Source organism: Oryzias latipes, chromosome 17 (genome assembly GCF_002234675.1).
Source record: "Oryzias latipes chromosome 17, ASM223467v1".
Taxonomy (NCBI): Eukaryota; Metazoa; Chordata; class Actinopteri; order Beloniformes; family Adrianichthyidae; genus Oryzias; species Oryzias latipes.
This window is the reverse complement of record NC_019875.2, coordinates 9,853,199-9,872,949: the sequence shown is the minus strand read 5'-3', so window position 1 is coordinate 9,872,949 and position 19,751 is coordinate 9,853,199. Positions and strand designations below refer to the sequence as shown.

Sequence of the window (19,751 nt, the reverse complement as noted above, 5' to 3'; positions counted from 1 at the left end):
CATTTTAAATAAGTGACAGAATAAGCGATGTTGAAGAAGAAGAAGCAGTTTGGTGGATTGCTTTTTCTTTTTAATTTTGAGTAAAAAAATGCAGCTTCATTTTGAAAATGGAAAAGCATTTCTGGTATCGACTTATATTGTTAATTATGCTTTCATAATTTGGTGCATTTTCTTAAAAATCAGTCTTATTTTCTTTACTTCTCGACATGGGGTTTTACCCTCCAAATCCTCCGTACAGGAGAATCTGGATGTCATAGCTCAGCTGAAGGAGTTAATGTTGCTCTGACCTTGAGTTGGTCACATGACCAACGTCCCAGGGTGCTTTACTGGTCCCGGTAGTTCCTCCAGTAATTATTCAGGCCCCTCCTGCTGAGACAGCATCAGAGATTAAACTGGGACTAAACTCTCTGTGCCTTCACTCCTCAGATGCGCTGGCGGAGCACATCGATCCGGATGCCATCGACCTCACCTCCCTCGTCAATACTTTAATAAATTCAAGTCAGACAGGTCCGTCTTTGTTGCACAGATCAACTCTACTCTGTGGGGGGCGGGGTTGACACTGGCGGGGATTTAAACCGCTGAGCCTCAGTGGCCCGTTCTAGAGGACAATGACAGGATCAACGTTTCAGAACAGTTTCTTCAAACGTGAAGCTGTTTGTGGAGAAAGTTCAGAGTTTCATTGTTTGTGGTCCTTAGTGTTCAGTTTGGTGTGTGCAGCAATTACACACCAACACAACACACCTGCTTTAAGCTTCTGGACCGAGTGTGACCATCAGACTCATCGAGAAGGCTGTTAGAAAGCCTTAATTCAGAAATGCACTGAAGCATTCTGGGTAAAAAGATTGAAACCATGTTCCCCAATTCTTTGCTGTGACAACATCTTTAGCAGTAGTTCAGGAGAAAAGCAAACAGATTTGAGGAAACGTTTTTCCAAACTATTAGAGCCAGATTATTTAACAGAAAAATGATTGTTTTTGTTGTTGGATTATTTCATTTTTTGTTTTGTTTTTTAGAAAAAAATTGGATTAAAGTCTCAATTTAGAAAAAGTGTTTTGGGAAATAAAATTCCACAGTAAATGTATCTGTCATTTATAATTTTGGGTTGTTCTCATTTCTAACTTAATAACATGAAATTGTTTATCTAAAAGTTGAAGAATGTTGATATGCAGGGTTTTTGCTGTGCTTTGGTTAAATCATCACTTTTGATGCATTTTTATATGTTCTGCATGTTTCACACGTGTGTTGATGTGGTTCCATGACTGCTGTCCTGCAGGATCCCAGCAGCTCTTCTCTCTGCTCAGCATCACGTCCTACAGCTCTCTGGCTCTACACAAGCTCACCCTGCTGGTCGACAACAGTGAGTTACACTTCCAAATGAACTCGCACATGTACACACACACACACACACACACACACACAGCTCTACGTGTTGCTTGTATATGTATATATATATATGCATATATATGTATATGTATATATGTATATGTATGTATATATATATATGTATATGTATGTATATATATATATATATATATATATATATATATATATATATATATATATATATATATATATATATATATATATATATGTATATGTATATGTATATATGTATATACCACGCTGCTATCTAGTGCGTAGAGTAAAGTGTTTACCCCACAAACATGTGCGCCAGTGTTCAGCAGCCCAAACACAAGCCAGCGCCTCTTTCTCAATGATAGAGTACTTCCTTTCACACTAATGTGGGACCGTGAAGAAAATGCAATGGTTTTTTCGGTGTCCCCATGTAACTGGGTAAGTACTGCACCAATACCATAATCACATGCATCTGTGGTAGCTATGGTGGGAAGAGGTAGGTCAAACAGAGAAAGAGCAGAGCTAGTCGTTATCAGTTTTTTAGAGTTTTCAAAAGCCACTTGTGCCTCTTCAGTCAACTTAAAGTTTGCGTTCTTACGCAACATGGCACAAAGTGGTTGCACAACACAAGCGTAGTTGGGAATGAACTTTGAATACCACCCTGCGAGGACCAGGAAAGAGTGTAAAGTTGTTGCATCAGTAGGGGAAGCAGCATTTGTGATAGTACTGATGTGATCAGGATTTGGCTTGATACCGGCAGCATAAAAAATGTGCCCCAAAAATGACAGCTCAGTTTGTCTGAACAAGCACTTTTCCATGTTAAGTTTCAGCCCATTACTGCACAGCCGGTGCAGCACAGCCTTTAATCGCTTTTCATGAAGGTCAGACGTGTTAGCAAACACAATCACATCATCCAAATAACATTGAACACCATCCAAACCTGACAGAATCTGTGTCATCAGCCTCCTCAATGTGTGGTAGCGGATGGCTGTCAACAACCACTGCTTTATTGGGCTCTCTCAGGACAGAGTCGGAAACGGCCGGACTTTCTTTTCATGACCACAATAGGTGAAACCCATGGGGAAAAGTCAATGTGTTCAATGATGCCGTCGTGTAACTAGTCTTCTTTTTGCTGCGGAAAGTGGAATATGACCATAATGTTTCTGGTACAGGTGCATAGGGAGAATGGAAACTGAAGATCCAGTATCAACCAGCTGTAATTGTAGGTCCCTCAGATGCACGCATAGAGACTTTGCACATTAGCCTGCTGTTAAGGCTCGTCGTGTCCTCTTCTTTGACTAGCAAAATATTGATTGTATCAGGCTGTTCGACTGACACTTCCCTCACTTTATTTAACACAGTCCCACTCCTGCAGACTCTCTCAAAATATCCATGTTTACCGCATGTGGCTGATTTAGCAGGGCATTTAGGAAAACTTGCAATGTGTGTTGAAGATCCACAGCGGTAACATGTCTTACCCGCAAACCCAGGTCCATTTGGCAGAACTCTCTGTGGTGCTTTAACTTGTGGACACCCGTTTCCGTGTCTGTAACTCCAACCACCGGTGGAAGTCCCCTGCACCATGCCAACTACAGCTTCACAGGCTGGTGTAGCCATAGCTTTAGCTTTGCCAGACCACTTTCAATCTGAGCAGACAATGTGAGAGCTTTCTGTAGAGTGAGCTTGTCTTCCATTAGCAGGCGTTCTCGGATCCTCCTGTTGTTTTTTTTCCACAATTTGATCACGTATCATATCATCAACCAGCGCGCCAAAATCGCACGTAGTAACGAGCTCACGTAAGGCCGCAGCATACTGAACAGTTGACTCACCGACACGTTGTGCACGCTGACAAAACTTGTTTCTCTCTGCCACTGTATTTAACTTGGGTATGAAAAATGTCTTTAATGCCTGCAGGGCATCCGTATAGGAGTCACACGTATCCGGCAAAGTGTAGAAAATGCGCTGGGCTTCCGCACCAACAGTGTGGATCAGCAGCGTACGTTTCCTCTTGTCCTCCATCTTGTCGGCTAACGCCAGTACGTAGTTTTCAAACATGCATATCCAGGACTCCAGAGCGATCATAGGCACACCGGGATTCTGTAGGAATGCCGGGGGCAGCGAAATTCCCAGTAAAGCCATCCTCGTCGCCAATATGTTGTGTCGGTCGAGTTGTGGAAAAGAAATGTAGACACCCGCTCAGTTCAAGATCCAACTTTATTCTTCTTCTGCAGCTTCTCTCATTCCCAGCTACTCATACATCAGTGGTTATCCACCTACTGGGTAAAAGGTGTAATGACACTCCATAACAACACCACACCTTGCTCATGTATTTTTGCTCCTCACAAATTTTGCTTCTACACCTCGTCAACAGGACTATTGACCACGAGTGTTCACCTGAGACACACTACCTCAAGAGCAGCCCTATCCTCGCTGACTATCCTGGGATCCATCTGTCTGGATCTGCTGAAGGAGAAGACATTTGATGCCTTGGCTGTCAAACTTTTCTGAAAAGTTTGACAGCCACCTTCTCTAAAGTTCTCCTCTTCCTGATCTGCCGCTCCTCCTCTGTCATGATGGGCGTAACCAACAGGAAAATGAGAAAGAAGCTGATTGTCTCGTCCCACAGTGAAAACCAGGATTGGAGGATTAGAGTCACACTGGTTTGTGAGGAAGTGAAACTCTCTCAGTCTTTGTGTCTGAGAGGAGAAATGGCGCAGAAAGGAGTTGATCTGGATCAAGAAACCTTCTGCTGTTCCATCTGTCTGGATCTGCTGAAGGATCCGGTGACTATTCCCTGTGGACACAGCTACTGCATGAAGTGTATTCAAGGATTCTGGGATAAAGAGGAGAAAAACCCCAACTGACCTCAGTGCAGGAAGACCTTCATACCGAGGCCTGTTCTGGTGAAAAACACCATGTTAGCGGCTTTAGTGGATCAACTGAAGAAGACTGGACTCCAAGCTGCTCCTGCTGATCTCTGCTATGCTGGACCTGAAGATGTGGTCTGTGATGTCTGCACTGGAAGAAAACTGAAAGCCATCAAGTCCTGTTTGATCTGTCTGGCCTCTTACTGTGAGAAACACCTTCAGTCTCATTTGGATGCAGCTGCATTCAAGAAACACAAGCTGGTGGAACCCTCCAAGAACCTGCAGGAGAACATCTGCTCCCGTCATGATGAGGTGATGAAGATGTTCTGTCGCACTGATCAGAAGTGTATCTGTTATCTCTGCTCTGTGGAAGAACATAGAGGCCACAACACAGTCTCAGCTGCAGCAGAAAGGACTGAGAGGCAGAGAGAGCTGGAGGAGAGTCAACAACAAATCCAGCAGAGAATCCAGGACAGAGAGAAGGAGGTGAAGCTGCTTCAACAGGAGGTGGAGGCCATCAATCACTCTGCTGATCAAACAGTGAAGGACAGTGAGAAGATCTTCACTGAGATGATCCGTCTCATCCAGAAAAGAAGCTGTGATGTGAAGCAGCAGATCAGATCCCAGCAGCAAACTGAAGTGAGTCGAGTCAAAGATCTTCAGGAGGAGCTGGAGCAGGAGATCACTGAGCTGAAGAGGAGAGACGCTGAGCTGAAGCAGCTCTCACTCACAGAGGATCACAGCCAGTTTCTGCTCAACTACCCCTCACTGCCACCACTCAGTGAGTCCACACACTCATCCAGCATCAATGTCCGTCCTCTGAGATACTTTGAGGATGTGACAGCAGCTGTGTCAGAGCTCAGAGACAAACTGCAGGACATTCTGAGAGAGGAACCCAGAAACATCTCACTGACAGTCACTCATGCAGATGTTTTACTTCCAGAAGCAGAACTAGAACCAAAGAGCAGAGCTGACTTCTTCAAATAGTCATGTCAAATTACACTGGATCCATACACAGCACACAGACGACTGTTACTGTCAGAGGAGAACAAAAGGTGACAGTGATGAAAAAAGCTCTGTCCTATTGTAAATATCCAGACAGATTTACTGATTCTGTTCAGGTTCTGAGTAGAGAGAGTCTGACTGGACGTTGTTACTGGGAGGTAGAGTGGAGAGGAAACAATGTTGGTGTAGCAGTCGCATACAAGAACATCAGCAGATCTGGATATGAAAGTAGATTTGGTTTCAATGACAAATCTTGGTCATAAGTTTGTTCCCAAAAGAGTTTGTTATTTCTCCACAACAGAATAGCAACCTCCATCTCAGCTCCTGTTTCCTCCAGAGTAGGAGTGTACCTGGATCACAGAGCAGGTGTTCTGTCCTTCTACAGCGTCTCTGAAAGCATGACTCTCCTCCACAGAGTCCAGACCACATTCACTCAGAAGCTCCATGTTGGACTGAGGTTGTATAATGTTGGAGCCACAGCAGAGTTCTTTAAAAGTCAAAACGTTTATGTTAATATTCTGTGGAGTAATGTTTGTAGTCAGAAATAAAGAGAGAAATGAAAAATCTCTAGAATGTGGATTTAAGATATTTTTGAACATGAATCTTAAACTTTCTGAAGAAAAATCTTTTTTCTTGTCGTTTCTTTGAACTTTGGGATTTGAATGTTTGAATTCAAATTTCACACACGTTTGTTCATGTTTTTGTGTTGTTGTCATGTGAACTGAAGGAAGCTGCAACACAAATGGAATCAGTGACGTCACAATCATAGACTTTCTCTGTGTTTGTTTTTACACAGAAATGACAAGAGAAGAAACTGATGGAGAAGATTGTGTTTGTAGAAAGAAGAACATTTACAACTTTGTTTTCTTTCTTTTGCTTCATTTCCACTTTGGATTGAAGATTTGTGTTTTCATTTCTTTGTTCTTCAGAGAAAAATTGTTTCTGATCATTTGACAATAAAAACATCCAGATTCTTTTGTCTTCATTCCAGAATTTGACTGAAATCTGATGAAGAAAAATGGGAATAATATGAGGGAAGAACTGAGGCAATATGACAGAGTCCATGTTTACAGAAGAAACGTCTATGTCAGTCAGTCCGTGTCCTTTTGACTTGCTGCAGTAAAACAGCTTAATTATTGTGATGATTATTATGAAGTGTCTGTTTGCTGATCATTTTTAAATATCTGCGGCTTGTGCTGTTTTTTTTGTTGGCCGCATGGACCCAGAAGAAGGGTTAGGATTAGGCCAATATCTGCCAACAAAAACACTTAGCGTTGGATCCACTTATGAACCATGTGGTCAATGCTGCAATGTGCATCTTGGCTGCGGGAATATCAGCCTCTTTTTTTGTCTGGACACGATTGGAAACTCGAATTTACATGATTATTTACATGGTTTTTCAGGACTGTGCATATGGCGTTATGTTGCTGCCATTAATTAAACGAGCCCAAAGATAACTTAGCGAGTGTATACAGAAACTGAGTGAGAGACCCCTTACAATTGCGCAAGCGCAATTCTAGCCGAGCGACCCCGCATTTTTCAACTGCACGGCTGCAATCTTAACTGATCCTCCATGCTTGCTTCGATCCTGCACGCTCACTGGGTTATTTCGCAGTCTTCAGGGTTTGTTTTTGTCACTTAGGGGCGCTGACCTTTTGGCTGATCTGATTGGCTGAAATTTGGCAGTGGGGCGGCCTTTCATTTTTTTGTGCAGGGTTGGCTAACACGGGGCTCTTGAGCCGGATGCGGCTCTCAGCCAAAAAGAATGCGGCTCTTTGCCTCTTACCATATTTTCTATATTCCATGACCATAAGGCGCACTTAAAAGTCTTAAAATTTTTCAAAAATGGACAGAGCACCCTAAGACTTCGGTAAAGAGGACGTAGGATAGGACAGCATGAGAACCATAAGGATGGAAGTGAGGACGTGAAAGAAGACACCCTCCTAACCCACACCGAATAGTACAAAAGTTTATGTGTGTGCATCAAGCAGAACAACATCATTTTGGAAACCCTGAAAATGCTGCCTGCAACAAGACACGATTATCCCTTGTGCTATCCTAGGCACAGTGAGTCACCTGGTTGAAACTCACGCTTCACAGCGACACGGTCATGTGTTTGTTTCATTCTAAGTTGGGAGCTGACCAAACCCTTTAGCGAGTTTGTTGGCACAGCGTAACCGATCATTAAACTCACGGACGTAGACACGCACACTTTTCCGTTTGTCCTCTACTGGCGACAAGAGTTTTTCTCTTAGCGCTTGAAGTGGACCTCTGGGAGTGTGGCCAAAAACTGATTCAGCAGGGCTGAATCCAAGTGATTCTTGAACAGACTCACGTGCAGCAAACAAAACAAAAGGGATGCCCTCATCCCAATTTTTCTTTAACTCTAAACAATATTTCCGAAGCATAGCTTTCAGAGTTTGATGCCAACGCTCTAGTGCGCCCTGAGACTCCGGAGGTTATGCACTAGATGTAATATGATTTATGCCGAGGGTTTGGATAAACTGTTTAAACAAACCTGATTTGAAGTTCGTTCCTTGGTCTGTTTGAATTGTTTTAGGTAAACCAAAAATAGAAAAGAATTTTGTAAGTGCTTTAATGACAGAATGAGTGGTTATTTTTCGCAGCGGTACAGCCTCAGGAAAACGTGTGGCTGCACACATTATGGTGAGCAGAAACTGGTTACCGTTTTGGGTGCGAGGCAATGGGCCAACACAGTCCACAATGACGCGATCAAATGGATTTTCAATTATGGGAATTGGTTGTAACTGCGCAGGCACTAATGCAATAAATGAACAAAAGAAAATGTAACTAGATAGACATCCCTAAAATACAAAACATAGTCCAAAACACAGTTCACAATCAGAGGGGAAACACTCACCTTGAAGTAACTGTTGCAATTTTGCTTTTCGTTTGTGGCGAGTCTTGTACTGTTCCCCCCTTTGTTTATACTGTTGCTAGGCAGCCTGATATGCCTGATTAAGGGCATGAAGATGCTGCTTCACCCAACCTTCCAAGGTGTTCCTCTCAACGGTAGGATGGAGTCGGTTTGGAATCTACTGGGAATCCAGCGTGTCTTCCAAACACGACAATATGTGGAGTCATCCCAGTGGTGCTATGAACTGTATTATTATACGCTTGAAGCAAAGCAGACAACATGCTGAGCCACTCTGGTTGCTGCAACTTGACCACGAAGCTTGACAGTCTTATCAGCATCTGGTTGAACCTCTCACAAGCTCCATTACCTTGCGGTAAAAGAGCTGTGGTACGGCTCTTTTGACATCTGTACAGCTAGCACAGTTGGATCATTAGTAAAGACTCAAAGACGGCTCCATGGTCTGTTAAGATGTGTTCCGGGCAACCAAAGGTATGGATCGGGTGTTTATATAGGGCCCACACAGCAGTGTCTGCGGACTGGTCCTTGGTGGGGACTGCCATAGCATACTTTGAGAACAGGTCTGTGATTACCAGGATGTAGTGGTCCCTGTCATTTGGATGTCCCAGACAGAGGTAGTCCACACCAATGACCTCAAATGGGTATGATGTGCAGATAAGGTGGAGTGGTGTCCTCCAAGATGGTCCAGCTTTATTGATAATACATACATACCTGGCCAGTAGCAGCTTTGTTGGATGGCCATTTAGGTCATCTTGCTGCTGGGATGGCCCATCTCTTTGTGATGCGTCCTCCATACATCCATTGTATCCTTTTTGGGGATAAGTATCTGAAAGATGGCAACTCCAGAACTTGGCTCCTTCCATTCTCTTCCCAGGACACCTTCCTTAGAAAAATCTTATCCCATTCCTTTATTAGTCCCTTCAGGTACAGGGAGGTATCATCAATCATCATTATCATCATTATCTTCACTTGCTTAATAATACATTTTCCAATGACACTGAAAAGTATTTCCATGGATTACAAAAGGAATGCAAAATACATGTAAAAAAAAGAATACCCTTTATAATAACTACTTAAAAAAGAGGACCAAAGAGGCAGAAATAAAAAAAAAAAAATAACATTCATAATCATAAAAACAGGTTAGAACGAATTTTATGGAAAACTTTTAGAGAAAAACAAAAGTAATATAAAAAAGATGAGGCATATTTACTATTCTAACAAGAGGTAACAAGGAAAACACTTATCCAAAATACTTTATTAGTAAGGAAAAATAAATAGATCAACTGGAGAATTTTGCTACAAGATTTAATGATTTTTTTTATGTGGGACCTGTATTAGAAAAACAAATTTTCGGATCCAAGAACATTTGGAAAAGACGTGCACATATTAATGGAAAACAGAAATCCCAGTTCAATGTTTTTTAATCCAGTAACTGAAAATGAAATATTAAAGCCATTGAGAGAAATGAAGGGTAAATTCTCTACTGATGTTAATGGCATTGAAATGACTTGGGTGAAAACAGTAATCAATGGAATCCTGAAACCATTAGAATATATTTTAAATTTATCATTCCAAACAGGTTCATTTCCAAATCAAATGAAACTAGCAAAAGTTATCCCATTTAAAAAAAAAAAAAGCTTTCGACACAATTAACCACTGTATATTGATTAATATATTGGAACAGTATGGCATTAGGGGGTTAGTGTTAGACTGGATCAAAAGTTATTTGAGCAACAGAAAGCAGTTTGTAAAGGTTGAAAGTGCTTGTTCCCAATGTTTGGACATTGTTTGTGATGTCCCTCATTCATTCATTTCATATACAGTACAGACCAAAAAACCTTCTCATTCAAATGAATGGGAAGGTTTGTCCAAACTTTTGGTCTGTTCTGTATGAATGATTTATCTAAGTTTTCTAATAAATTACAGTTAGTTTTATTTGCTGATGACACAAATGTTTTTTGTGGGATTGACTTACAGCAACTCATAGAAATAGTTAAATTGGAGATGGAAAAACTGAAGATGTGGTTTGATGTAGATAAACGTTCACTAAATTCAAGTAAAACAAAAATTACATTATTTGGTCAATATAATGGTAAAAATATTAACATTGAAAACCACATAAATGTGGTGAAACTTAAAAGAATTCACGAAAATACATTTCTTGGGGTCATAATTGATGAAAAGCTAACCTGGAAAGCACATTTTAGGTACTTACAAACTAAATTATCCAGAAGTATCTCTGTGTTGAATAAAGCAAAACTGGTTCTGCACCACAAATCACTCCACATGTTATACTGTAGATTGTTCTGACCATAGACTAGAGGTTTGGGGGAACAACTATAAAACAACGTCATGTTTACTTTCAAAACTTCAAAAGTAATAAATAATTTGTTTGTGTGCTCAGGTAACTGACTTTGTGCATGATTCATGTTGCTCTCTTTTGTATGGAAGCGATTGTGTAGCATAATTAAAAATAAAAGTCAAAAACAGAAATGCTTATTCATTTTACAAATGAAGCTGCATTTTTTGACTCAAAATTAAAATGAAAAAGCAATCCACCAAAAAAAATTTCATTTTCTTCCTCAACCCTGCTTATTCTGTCACTTAAATAAAATGATAATGAAAATGGTATTTGACATTTAATTTTCAAAAAGTTATCTGGTAAATGTGTAGCAAAATTCATTTAGAAAGGTCTAATTTGACATTTAAAGTGGATTAACAGAAATGCTTTTTCATTTCATCAAATGCAGCTGCAACTTTCAATGGGCTCTTGCCTCACAGCAAGAAGGTCCCGGTTCAAGTCCCGGCAGGGGGACCTGAAACAGAATCACCAATGGGGGACCTTTCTGTGTGGAGTTTCCATGTTCTCTCCGTGCATGTGTGGGTTTTCTGCGGGAAGTCCGGCTTCCTCCCACTGTCCAAAACATGCTTCATAGGTTAATTTGTTACTCTAAATTGTCCTTAAGTGTGAATGTGAGTGTGTATAGGTGTGGGATTGTGACAGACTGGCGACCTGGACAGAGGTCAACTATCTAGGCTGACAGATTGGCTGGGATAGGTTCTGGCAGCCCCAAAGGGAAAGAACAGGTTTAGAAGATGAGTGATGAAAGCTTCAGCATTTGTTTCTGAAAGATTCTAGCTGCTGTCATGGATTCCCCAGCATCTTTGTGCTGGTCGCCTCTGTGCCGGTGGTAGTGGTGCGGAACCAAGGCAACGTGCTGGCCACGTCCCTGCGCAGCCTGCGCTTCCTGCAGATCCTGCGGATGCTGCGTATGGACCGGAGGGGAGGGACCTGGAAACTGCTGGGCTCTGCCATCTACGCACACAGTAAGGTAGGGATGACCTCAAGTGACCCTCAACTGATAATAATGGAGGAACAATTTAAAAATACAATAAAGCTGAAAAAAAAGAAGGATCTGTTTATGCGGTCTTTGTTTGCAACACTTTTGCAATTTTACTTTATATGCTTAAAGATTATCAAATGTATTTTATATTTGATTGATTTAATGTTTTGAGGTTTTTTTGAGATACAAATTTCTAACTTGTGGTAAACTCTTTTTAAACGTTTTTAATTTTCCAATTTTCATAAATTCAAGTCAGACAGGTGCGTCTTTGTTGCACAGATCAACTCTGCTCTCTGGGGGGCGGTGTTGACGCTGGCAAGGATTTAAACCGCTGAGGCTCAGAGGCCCGTTCTAGAGGATGATGTGCTCGAGTCCAGAGACAGGATCAACGTTTCAGAACAGTTTCTTCAAACATGAGGCTGTTTGTGGAGAAAGTTCAGAGTTTTATTGTTTGTTTTCCTCAGTGTTCAGTTGGGTGTGTGGAGCAATTACACACCAACACAACACACCTGCTTTAAGCTTCTGGACCGAGTGTGACCATCAGACTCATCAACAAGACTGTTAGAAAGCCTTAATTCAGCCTTAATTGTAGAACCACCACTACGTGCACACACAAACAATTACACTCACATACACATATTTATATATCCAGACATGTACACTCAAACAAATATGCATACATTCTTGCATTCACATGCACACTCAAACATGCACACACAGAATCACATGTGCACACACTCCCCCTCTCTACCTGTTCCTGTTTCCTGCAGTTCATGACTTTGACTATGCTGCCATCTTGTGGTTCTATTCATTGCTGATTTTTGAGAGTCACTGATTTTATTTCCACAAATATTTTACTGCAGTTTCTTAAACTGATCAAACTAATTTTGCTATGTTTTAATGAAATACTGGAAAATATTAACATTTTAGAGATTAAAATGTTTTTAGTCTGTGTCTCCCTGACCTCATTCTGTTCTGTGTATGTTTTTCCAGTCTCCAGCGTCAGAGGTGTGGACAGCGGCGTGTTCAAGAGGAGGTTCTGCTACTGTGTCACTAACCAGACCAACGATTTAACAGGTCTGACAGTTACTGCTCAGCGGACAGGAATCATCAAAGAACACCTTTTAAAAATCTTCTTTTCACATCAGACTACACTGTACTACGGAGCCCCTAAAGGGGCCATTGATGAAAAAAAAATAGAGGAAAAAATTATTTTTTTTAAGTAAAAAAATAATAATTTTGTAGTAAAAGAAATAAATAAAATAAATAACCGGTGCACACCAGTTAGTATCGGGTGGGCACCAGTTAGTTTCAGGTGCGCACCAGTTAGTTTCAGGTGGGCACCAGTTAGTTTCATGTGCGCACCAGTTAGTATCAGGTGGGCACCAGTTAGTTTCCGGTGCGCACCAGTTAGTATCAGGTGGGCACCAGTTAGTTTCATGTGCGCACCAGTTAGTATCAGGTGCGCACCAGTTAGTATCAGGTGGGCACCAGTTAGTTTCAGGTGCGCACCAGTTAGTATCAGGTGGGCACCAGTTAGTATCAGGTGCGCACCAGTTAGTTTCAGGTGCGCACCAGTTAGTATCAGGTGGGCACCAGTTAGATTCATGTGCGCACCAGTTAGTATCAGGTGGGCACCAGTTAGTATCAGGTGGGCACCAGTTAGTTTCAGGTGCGCACCAGTTAGTATCAGGTGGGCACCAGTTAGTATCAGGTGGGCACCAGTTAGTTTCAGGTGCGCACCAGTTAGTATCAGGTGGGCACCAGTTAGTTTCAGGTGCGCACCAGTTAGTATCAGGTGGGCACCAGTTAGTATCAGGTGCGCACCAGTTAGTTTCAGGTGCGCACCAGTTAAAACACGAAAATACTGGTGCGCACCAGTATTTTCGTGTTTTCAGAAAGTTTACAAGGTCCACATCCTCAACTTCAGCCATTCTCAAGACAACTGTTGCTACTTGGTGCAAAAGGTGTTGGTGCAAACAGGTCAACCATAGGATATCTTCTGAAACTAACTGGTGCGCACCTGATACTAACTGGTGCGCACCTGATACTTACTGGTGCGCACCTGAAACTAACTCAATGGCCCTTTAGGGGCTCCTTATCATTTAAATTAATGTAATTAACAGACATGCCATGATTGTTTGTTAAATACTTGCTTCAATAAAAAAAGTCTCACCAACATAAAGGAGGAGCTTTTTATTTAATTTTTTATTTTTATTTTATTTTTTATTTTATGTTTTTATTTTATTTTATTATTTTTTTTCAAAATCTTATTTAGTTTAGTTTAAAATAAAACAAGTTTTACTTGGTAAATAACCTGATACTAACTAGTGCGCACCTGAAACTAACTGGTCCGCACCAGTTATATATTTATTTATTTTTTTTACTACAAAATTTTTTTTCCTCCATTGTATTGTATCAATGGCCCTCTTCAAGTCTTCCTCTTTTTTGTCAGCTGGGAGGGATTTTAAGAAAACTGTTTGGTGTTTGGGTCTTGGAGTTGAAAAGTAAATCGGTGAATTAAATAAGGGCCCAAGTCCAAGAAGTTTGTTTTTCCAGGAAATTATTTTGATTGCATAGCTTAAAGGGAGGCTACGCCAAATAATGAATACTTACTACTACATACCACTCTATGAGAAATTTGTAATAAGAAATGCTAAATGATGAAGTCACAGCACCATTCTTGAGACCTAGATAGCAAAATGTAGGACTTTAGACAAGCTTTTTTGAAGCTTTGTTTCCTAATTCATTAATTCACTGCCTTTAAGACTTTTTAGGACCACGACAACCCTGCTTAAAAGCCAAAGACTAGCTAGCTAGCATCATCCATCACCCTTGGAATTATTTGAAACACATAAAAAATGAGCAGAAAACCATAACTTAATGTTAAACTGACGATACTGACGATTGCATGCCGACGGTCTTCGTATTCTGAATATCTTACTTTTTGCAAAATGTGCATATTTTAAAAAGGAACTCCCGCCTCCTGTGACTTAACAACTCTAGTAGGACCCAATGTTTGAGGTGCTCTGTGCACTCCTGAATAAAATTGTTTAACATTTTGTTTATTTTTATCATATTCTACCATATTTTGAAAGATTTTGACTTTTAAAAATAAAATAAAAAACTTTTGGCCTGTGTCAGTACACAAATGTTGATAAAAAATAAAATAGTAGATTTTTTTTCACGGGTGGACACTGAGGTGGCCAGTATAACTAATTGTACTAAAACTAGAAAAAAGAAACAAAATAAATTTCAATCCTAAAACAAAGGTTGAACAAAACTGACTTCAAGAATAAAACCTAGGTTGAAGCGAAACCCTTTTAATCTAAAAAAAAGATAAAACCAAACTGATTATTTTGTGTTGAATGTATGTTCTGGTTTTTTAAGTGTCATGATTGTGTCTATCTATATAATAAGCTGGCTATTCTCAACTATATTGTGGTCTGTAGTCTTTTCAGGTTTTCCAAAGCACAAGTTTTTGTAATAGAGTCATAGTCGAACCTACTGGTCCGAGTTTTTACTGTAGCTATTACACTTGTATTAAAAGGGACGCCATCCATATGTTATTATCAAACCTGAGTCCCTGATTGGTCAAACTTCAACCTGGTTTAGATTTTAACACATGTCCAATGGCAGCACGTTCTGTACATAGATCCTGAAAATGGTCATGAAAACTTGTGCAGCTATCCATGAAAGCAAATTTTTTAAACGCGGAAGCCAGAAACACCCTTTTACATAGACTTTCATTGGAAGTGGCTGCTTAAAACACATTGCTGAAGGCGGTGAGGACATTGTCAACAACTCAACCCACCTTTGACATACAGTACAGACCAAAAGTTTGGACACACCTTCGCATTCAAATGAATGGGAGTAAGAGTAAAAGGAGTAAAAGTAAAAAGATTTCTTTACGCACTATATCCTTCTTCAAACACTTCATTTCTCCTCTTTTGTCATGTTTGTGTCTCATTTCAGTGAAATTATTCCTCATCAGAAAAATCAAGGTAAAGTCACAGTGAAAGGAGAAAACCCTGCTTCTTGGATAAATTAAATATATTTCATCAGGAATGGTTGTGCCACAATCTGGGTCTGTCCACTATGATATATGCTGACAAAAAATAAATACTTCTCCTTTTTTTTTCTTTTACCAATCTCTTGGTTACTGTTTCCATGTGTATCTGGATCCTGCAGTAGTGATCTGACTGACCGGAGGGCATCGTTGAACGCATGACCTTTTCAGTGGAGGAGCTTGGTGTCAAAGAGAAGAACCACACAGGAGATGAGAATTTTTTTAAGACTTCTGCAGAAGGAGAAGACCGTCTGTCACAGTTCAAAGCTGCCACAGAGGAGGTCTGCCTTAGATAAGAAAAACTTTAACCTTTAGTTTTGTATTTATTAGCAAACACTTGGTCTATTTTAAATAGTTCTGGCATGCACTAATTTTCTTATTTAAATTAATGAATTCATTAATCACATTAATTGGTTGTGTGTTTGTGCGTTTCTGTGTGTATCAGACGATTGGTGTGTACTTTTTAAAGAATTATATGTGCAGTTTGTTTCAAGCTGGTGTCATTTTAAGTTGTGCGTGTGTAAATTGAATTTTATAATTCTTTGCTTCATGATCCTATAAAAAATTCTATAAAGTTTAAGTACAAATCTAGATTTTTAGTACTTCCTGTCTGAAAACTGACGGATTTTCTCTGTTTTTATTCTCAGTTTATTGGTATGAAAATCACTTTATAGATCCAGAATCTTTATTAATCCTTGTGCTATCCTAGGGGGGCAAGATGACCTGTTCTCCTTTCCATGACAAAGGTGGATAAAGGTGGAAAGATTTCATGTAATCCATGGACACCCATGAGGTTCACAAATCAGTGAAGAAAAAAGGTTCAGAGCACTGTCTAGTGGGTCTAGATGACCCAACTACCAACGTTAAAGTGCCTAAGATAGCACAAGGGATAAAATCATTCTAAAAAACTGCATATTTTATTATTTGACTGTTGTTGCTAAAACATATTTGTTGATAACCATGAAAAACTTAGTACTTTGTCTCTTTCATGATCTTTGACTGACAGTAAAACCAAAAATGTTTCAGACTTGCAGTAAAGTCTTCTGTGAAATCACAGACTGTCCTGAAATCTGATCCTGAAATCGTCCTGATTACAAAACATTTGAAAGTTCAAAGTCTTAAAGGGAAACAAGCTGTGAGGAAACCTTGACTGCAAGAAGAACTGCAGCTTCTTCAACTGGAACTCTGAAGCAAAATGACTAAAACTGTTCCATGTTCTACTGTTCCATCTGTCTGGATCTGATGAAGGAGAAGACATTTGATGTCTTCTTTTTCTCTTTCTAAAAAGTTTAACAGCCACCTTCACTAAATTTCTCCTCTTCCTGATCTGCAGCTCCTCCTCTGTCATGATGGGCGTAACCAACAGGAAGAGAAGAAAGAAGCTGATTGGCTGAACTCACAGTGAAACCACCTGATTGGAGGATCAAAGTCACACTGGCTTCTGAGAAAGTGAAACTCTCTCAGTCTTTGTGTCTGAGAGGAGAAATGGCGCAGAAAGGAATTGATCTGGATCAAGAAACCTTCTGCTGTTCCATCTGTCTGGATCTGCTGAAGGATCCGGTGACTATTCCCTGTGGACACAGCTACTGCATGAAGTGTATTCAAGGATTCTGGGATGAAGAGGAGAAAACCCCCAGCTGTCCTCAGTGCAGGAAGACCTTCATACCGAGGCCTGTTCTGAAGAAAAGTTTCATGTTTGCTGCTTTAGTGGATCAGCTGAAGAAGACTGGACTCCAAGCTGCTCCTGCTGATCTCTGCTATGCTGGACCTGAAGATGTGGTCTGTGATGTCTGCACTGGAAGAAAACTGAAAGCCATCAAGTCCTGTTTGATCTGTCTGGCCTCTTACTGTGAGAAACACCTTCAGTCTCATTTGGATGCAGCTGCATTCAAGAAACACAAGCTGGTGGAACCCTCCAAGAACCTGCAGGAGAACATCTGCTCCCGTCATGATGAGGTGATGAAGATGTTCTGTCGCACTGATCAGAAGTGTATCTGTTATCTCTGCTCTGTGGATGAACATAGAGGCCACGACACAGTCTCAGCTGCAGCAGAAAGGACTGAGAGGCAGAGAGAGCTGGAGGAGAGTCAACAACAAATCCAGCAGAGAATCCAGGACAGAGAGAAGGAGGTGAAGCTGCTTCAACAGGAGGTGGAGGCCATCAATCACTCTGCTGATCAAACAGTGAAGGACAGTGAGAAGATCTTCACTGAGATGATCCGTCTCATCCAGAAAAGAAGCTGTGATGTGAAGCAGCAGATCAGATCCCAGCAGCAAACTGAAGTGAGACGAGTCAAAGATCTTCAGGAGGAGCTGGAGCAGGAGATCACTGAGCTGAAGAGGAGAGACGCTGAGCTGAAGCAGCTCTCACTCACAGAGGATCACAGCCAGTTTCTGCTCAACTACCCCTCACTGCCACCACTCAGTGAGTCCACACACTCATCCAGCATCAATGTCCGTCCTCTGAGATACTTTGAGGATGTGACAGCAGCTGTGTCAGAGCTCAGAGACAAACTGCAGGACATTCTGAGAGAGGAATGGACAAACATCTCACTGACAGTCACTCATGTGGATGTTTTACTGCCAGAACCAGAACCAAAGAGCAGAGCTGACTTCTTGAAATATTCATGTCAAATCAGACTGGATCCAAACACAGCAAATGGACATATGTTACTCTCAGATGAGAACAGAAAGGTGAAAGCCTTGATAAAACCTCAGTCTTATTCTGATCATCCAGACAGATTCACTGATCGATTTCAGGTTCTGAGTAGAGAGAGTCTGACTGGACGTTGTTACTGGGAGGTGGAGAGGAGAGGAACAGGTGTTAGTGTAGCAGTCACATACAAGAACATCAGCAGATCTGGATATGAAAGTGAATTTGGTTGTAATGACAAATCTTGGGTATTAATTTGTTCTCCAAAATGTTTCTCATTTTACCACAGCAGCATAAAAACCTCCATCTCAGCTCCTGTTTCCTCCAGAGTAGGAGTGTACCTGGATCACAGAGCAGGTGTTCTGTCCTTCTACAGCGTCTCTGAAAGCATGACTCTCCTCCACAGAGTCCAGACCACATTCACTCAGCCGCTCCATGCTGGAATGAGGTTGTATGGTGATTTTGGAGACACAGCAGAGTTCTGTAAACTCAAATAGTTCCTGAAAGAAGTGAAATGTTTGTTTTTGGTGATTTCTCTGCTTTGGATCATTTTGAACTAAACATTTTAACTGTTAATATTCTGTGGAGTAATGTTTGTAGTCAGAAATAAAGAGAGAAATGAAAAATCTCTAGAATGTGGATTTCAGACATTTTTGAACATGAATCTCAAACTTCTTGGAGTAAAATCTGTTTTCTTGTTGTTTCTTTGAACTTTGGGATTTGACTGTTTGAATTCAAATTTCACACAAACGTTTTGTTCATGTTTTTGTGTTGTTGTCATGTGAACTGAAGGAAGCTGCAACACAAATGGAATCAGTGACGTCACAATCATAGACTTTCTGCGTTTGTTCTACACAGAAACAACAAGAGAAGAAACTGAAGGAGAAGATTGTGTTTGTAGAAAGAAGAACATTTACAACTTTGTTTTCTTTCTTTTTGCTTCATTTCAACTTTGGATTGAAGATTTGTGTTTTCATTTCTTTGTTCTTCAGAGAAAAATTGTTTCTGATCATTTGACAATAAAAATATCCTGATTCTTTTGTCTTCATTCCAGAATTTGACTGAATTCTGATGAAGAAAAGTGGGAATAATATGAGGGAAGAACTGAGGCAGTTTTCCTGGAACTCCAGAAATGACAGAGTTCATGTTTAGAGCAGAAACATCTCTGTCAGTCAGTCTGTGTCCTTTGGACTTTCTGCAGTAAAACAGCTTCATTCCAGTCAAATGAGAAGTTTTCCTCTAGATTTGATCCAAAAGTTTTTTTACTTCAATGATTTAAAAGCTGAAAAGACCAAAGGTCTGGTTTTTAGTGGAATCAGCTGCTCAGACAGAACACTGAACTGGACTGAAGCTGAAAAACAATCTTTACATTCTAATCATTTTGATAAATATTCATCTCTGTCTCTTAACTTTCTATAAAAAACATAAATCTCTCAGTTCATCCAGTTTCTAAAGGATGATTAAGGTCACATGTGAGGATCAACTTGTCCCGTTGCAAAAATCCAGTCATGAATATCTGTTTTTTATGGATAAGCTAAAACAATGTCAATGAAGAGAGTTT

General features: G+C 40.5%; 2 protein-coding genes across 2 annotated transcripts; both read left to right on the top strand.

Annotated features, from left to right (window-relative positions):
* Positions 1 to 4,027: 4,027 nt before the first annotated feature.
* Positions 4,028 to 5,798, top strand: LOC101163030 (tripartite motif-containing protein 29-like). Its single transcript, XM_023965483.1, has one exon. The coding sequence runs from the start codon at positions 4,272 to 4,274 to the stop codon at positions 5,208 to 5,210; it is 939 nt and encodes a 312-aa protein (XP_023821251.1). The 5' UTR covers positions 4,028 to 4,271; the 3' UTR covers positions 5,211 to 5,798.
* Positions 5,799 to 16,979: 11,181 nt separating this feature from the next.
* On the top strand, positions 16,980 to 18,695 carry LOC101162783 (tripartite motif-containing protein 16). Its single transcript, XM_023965111.1, has 2 exons — positions 16,980 to 18,231; positions 18,480 to 18,695. Exons 1-2 carry the CDS (start codon positions 17,023 to 17,025, stop codon positions 18,573 to 18,575), a joined length of 1,305 nt encoding a protein of 434 aa, XP_023820879.1. The 5' UTR covers positions 16,980 to 17,022; the 3' UTR covers positions 18,576 to 18,695.
* The last annotated feature ends 1,056 nt before the right edge of the window (positions 18,696 to 19,751 follow it).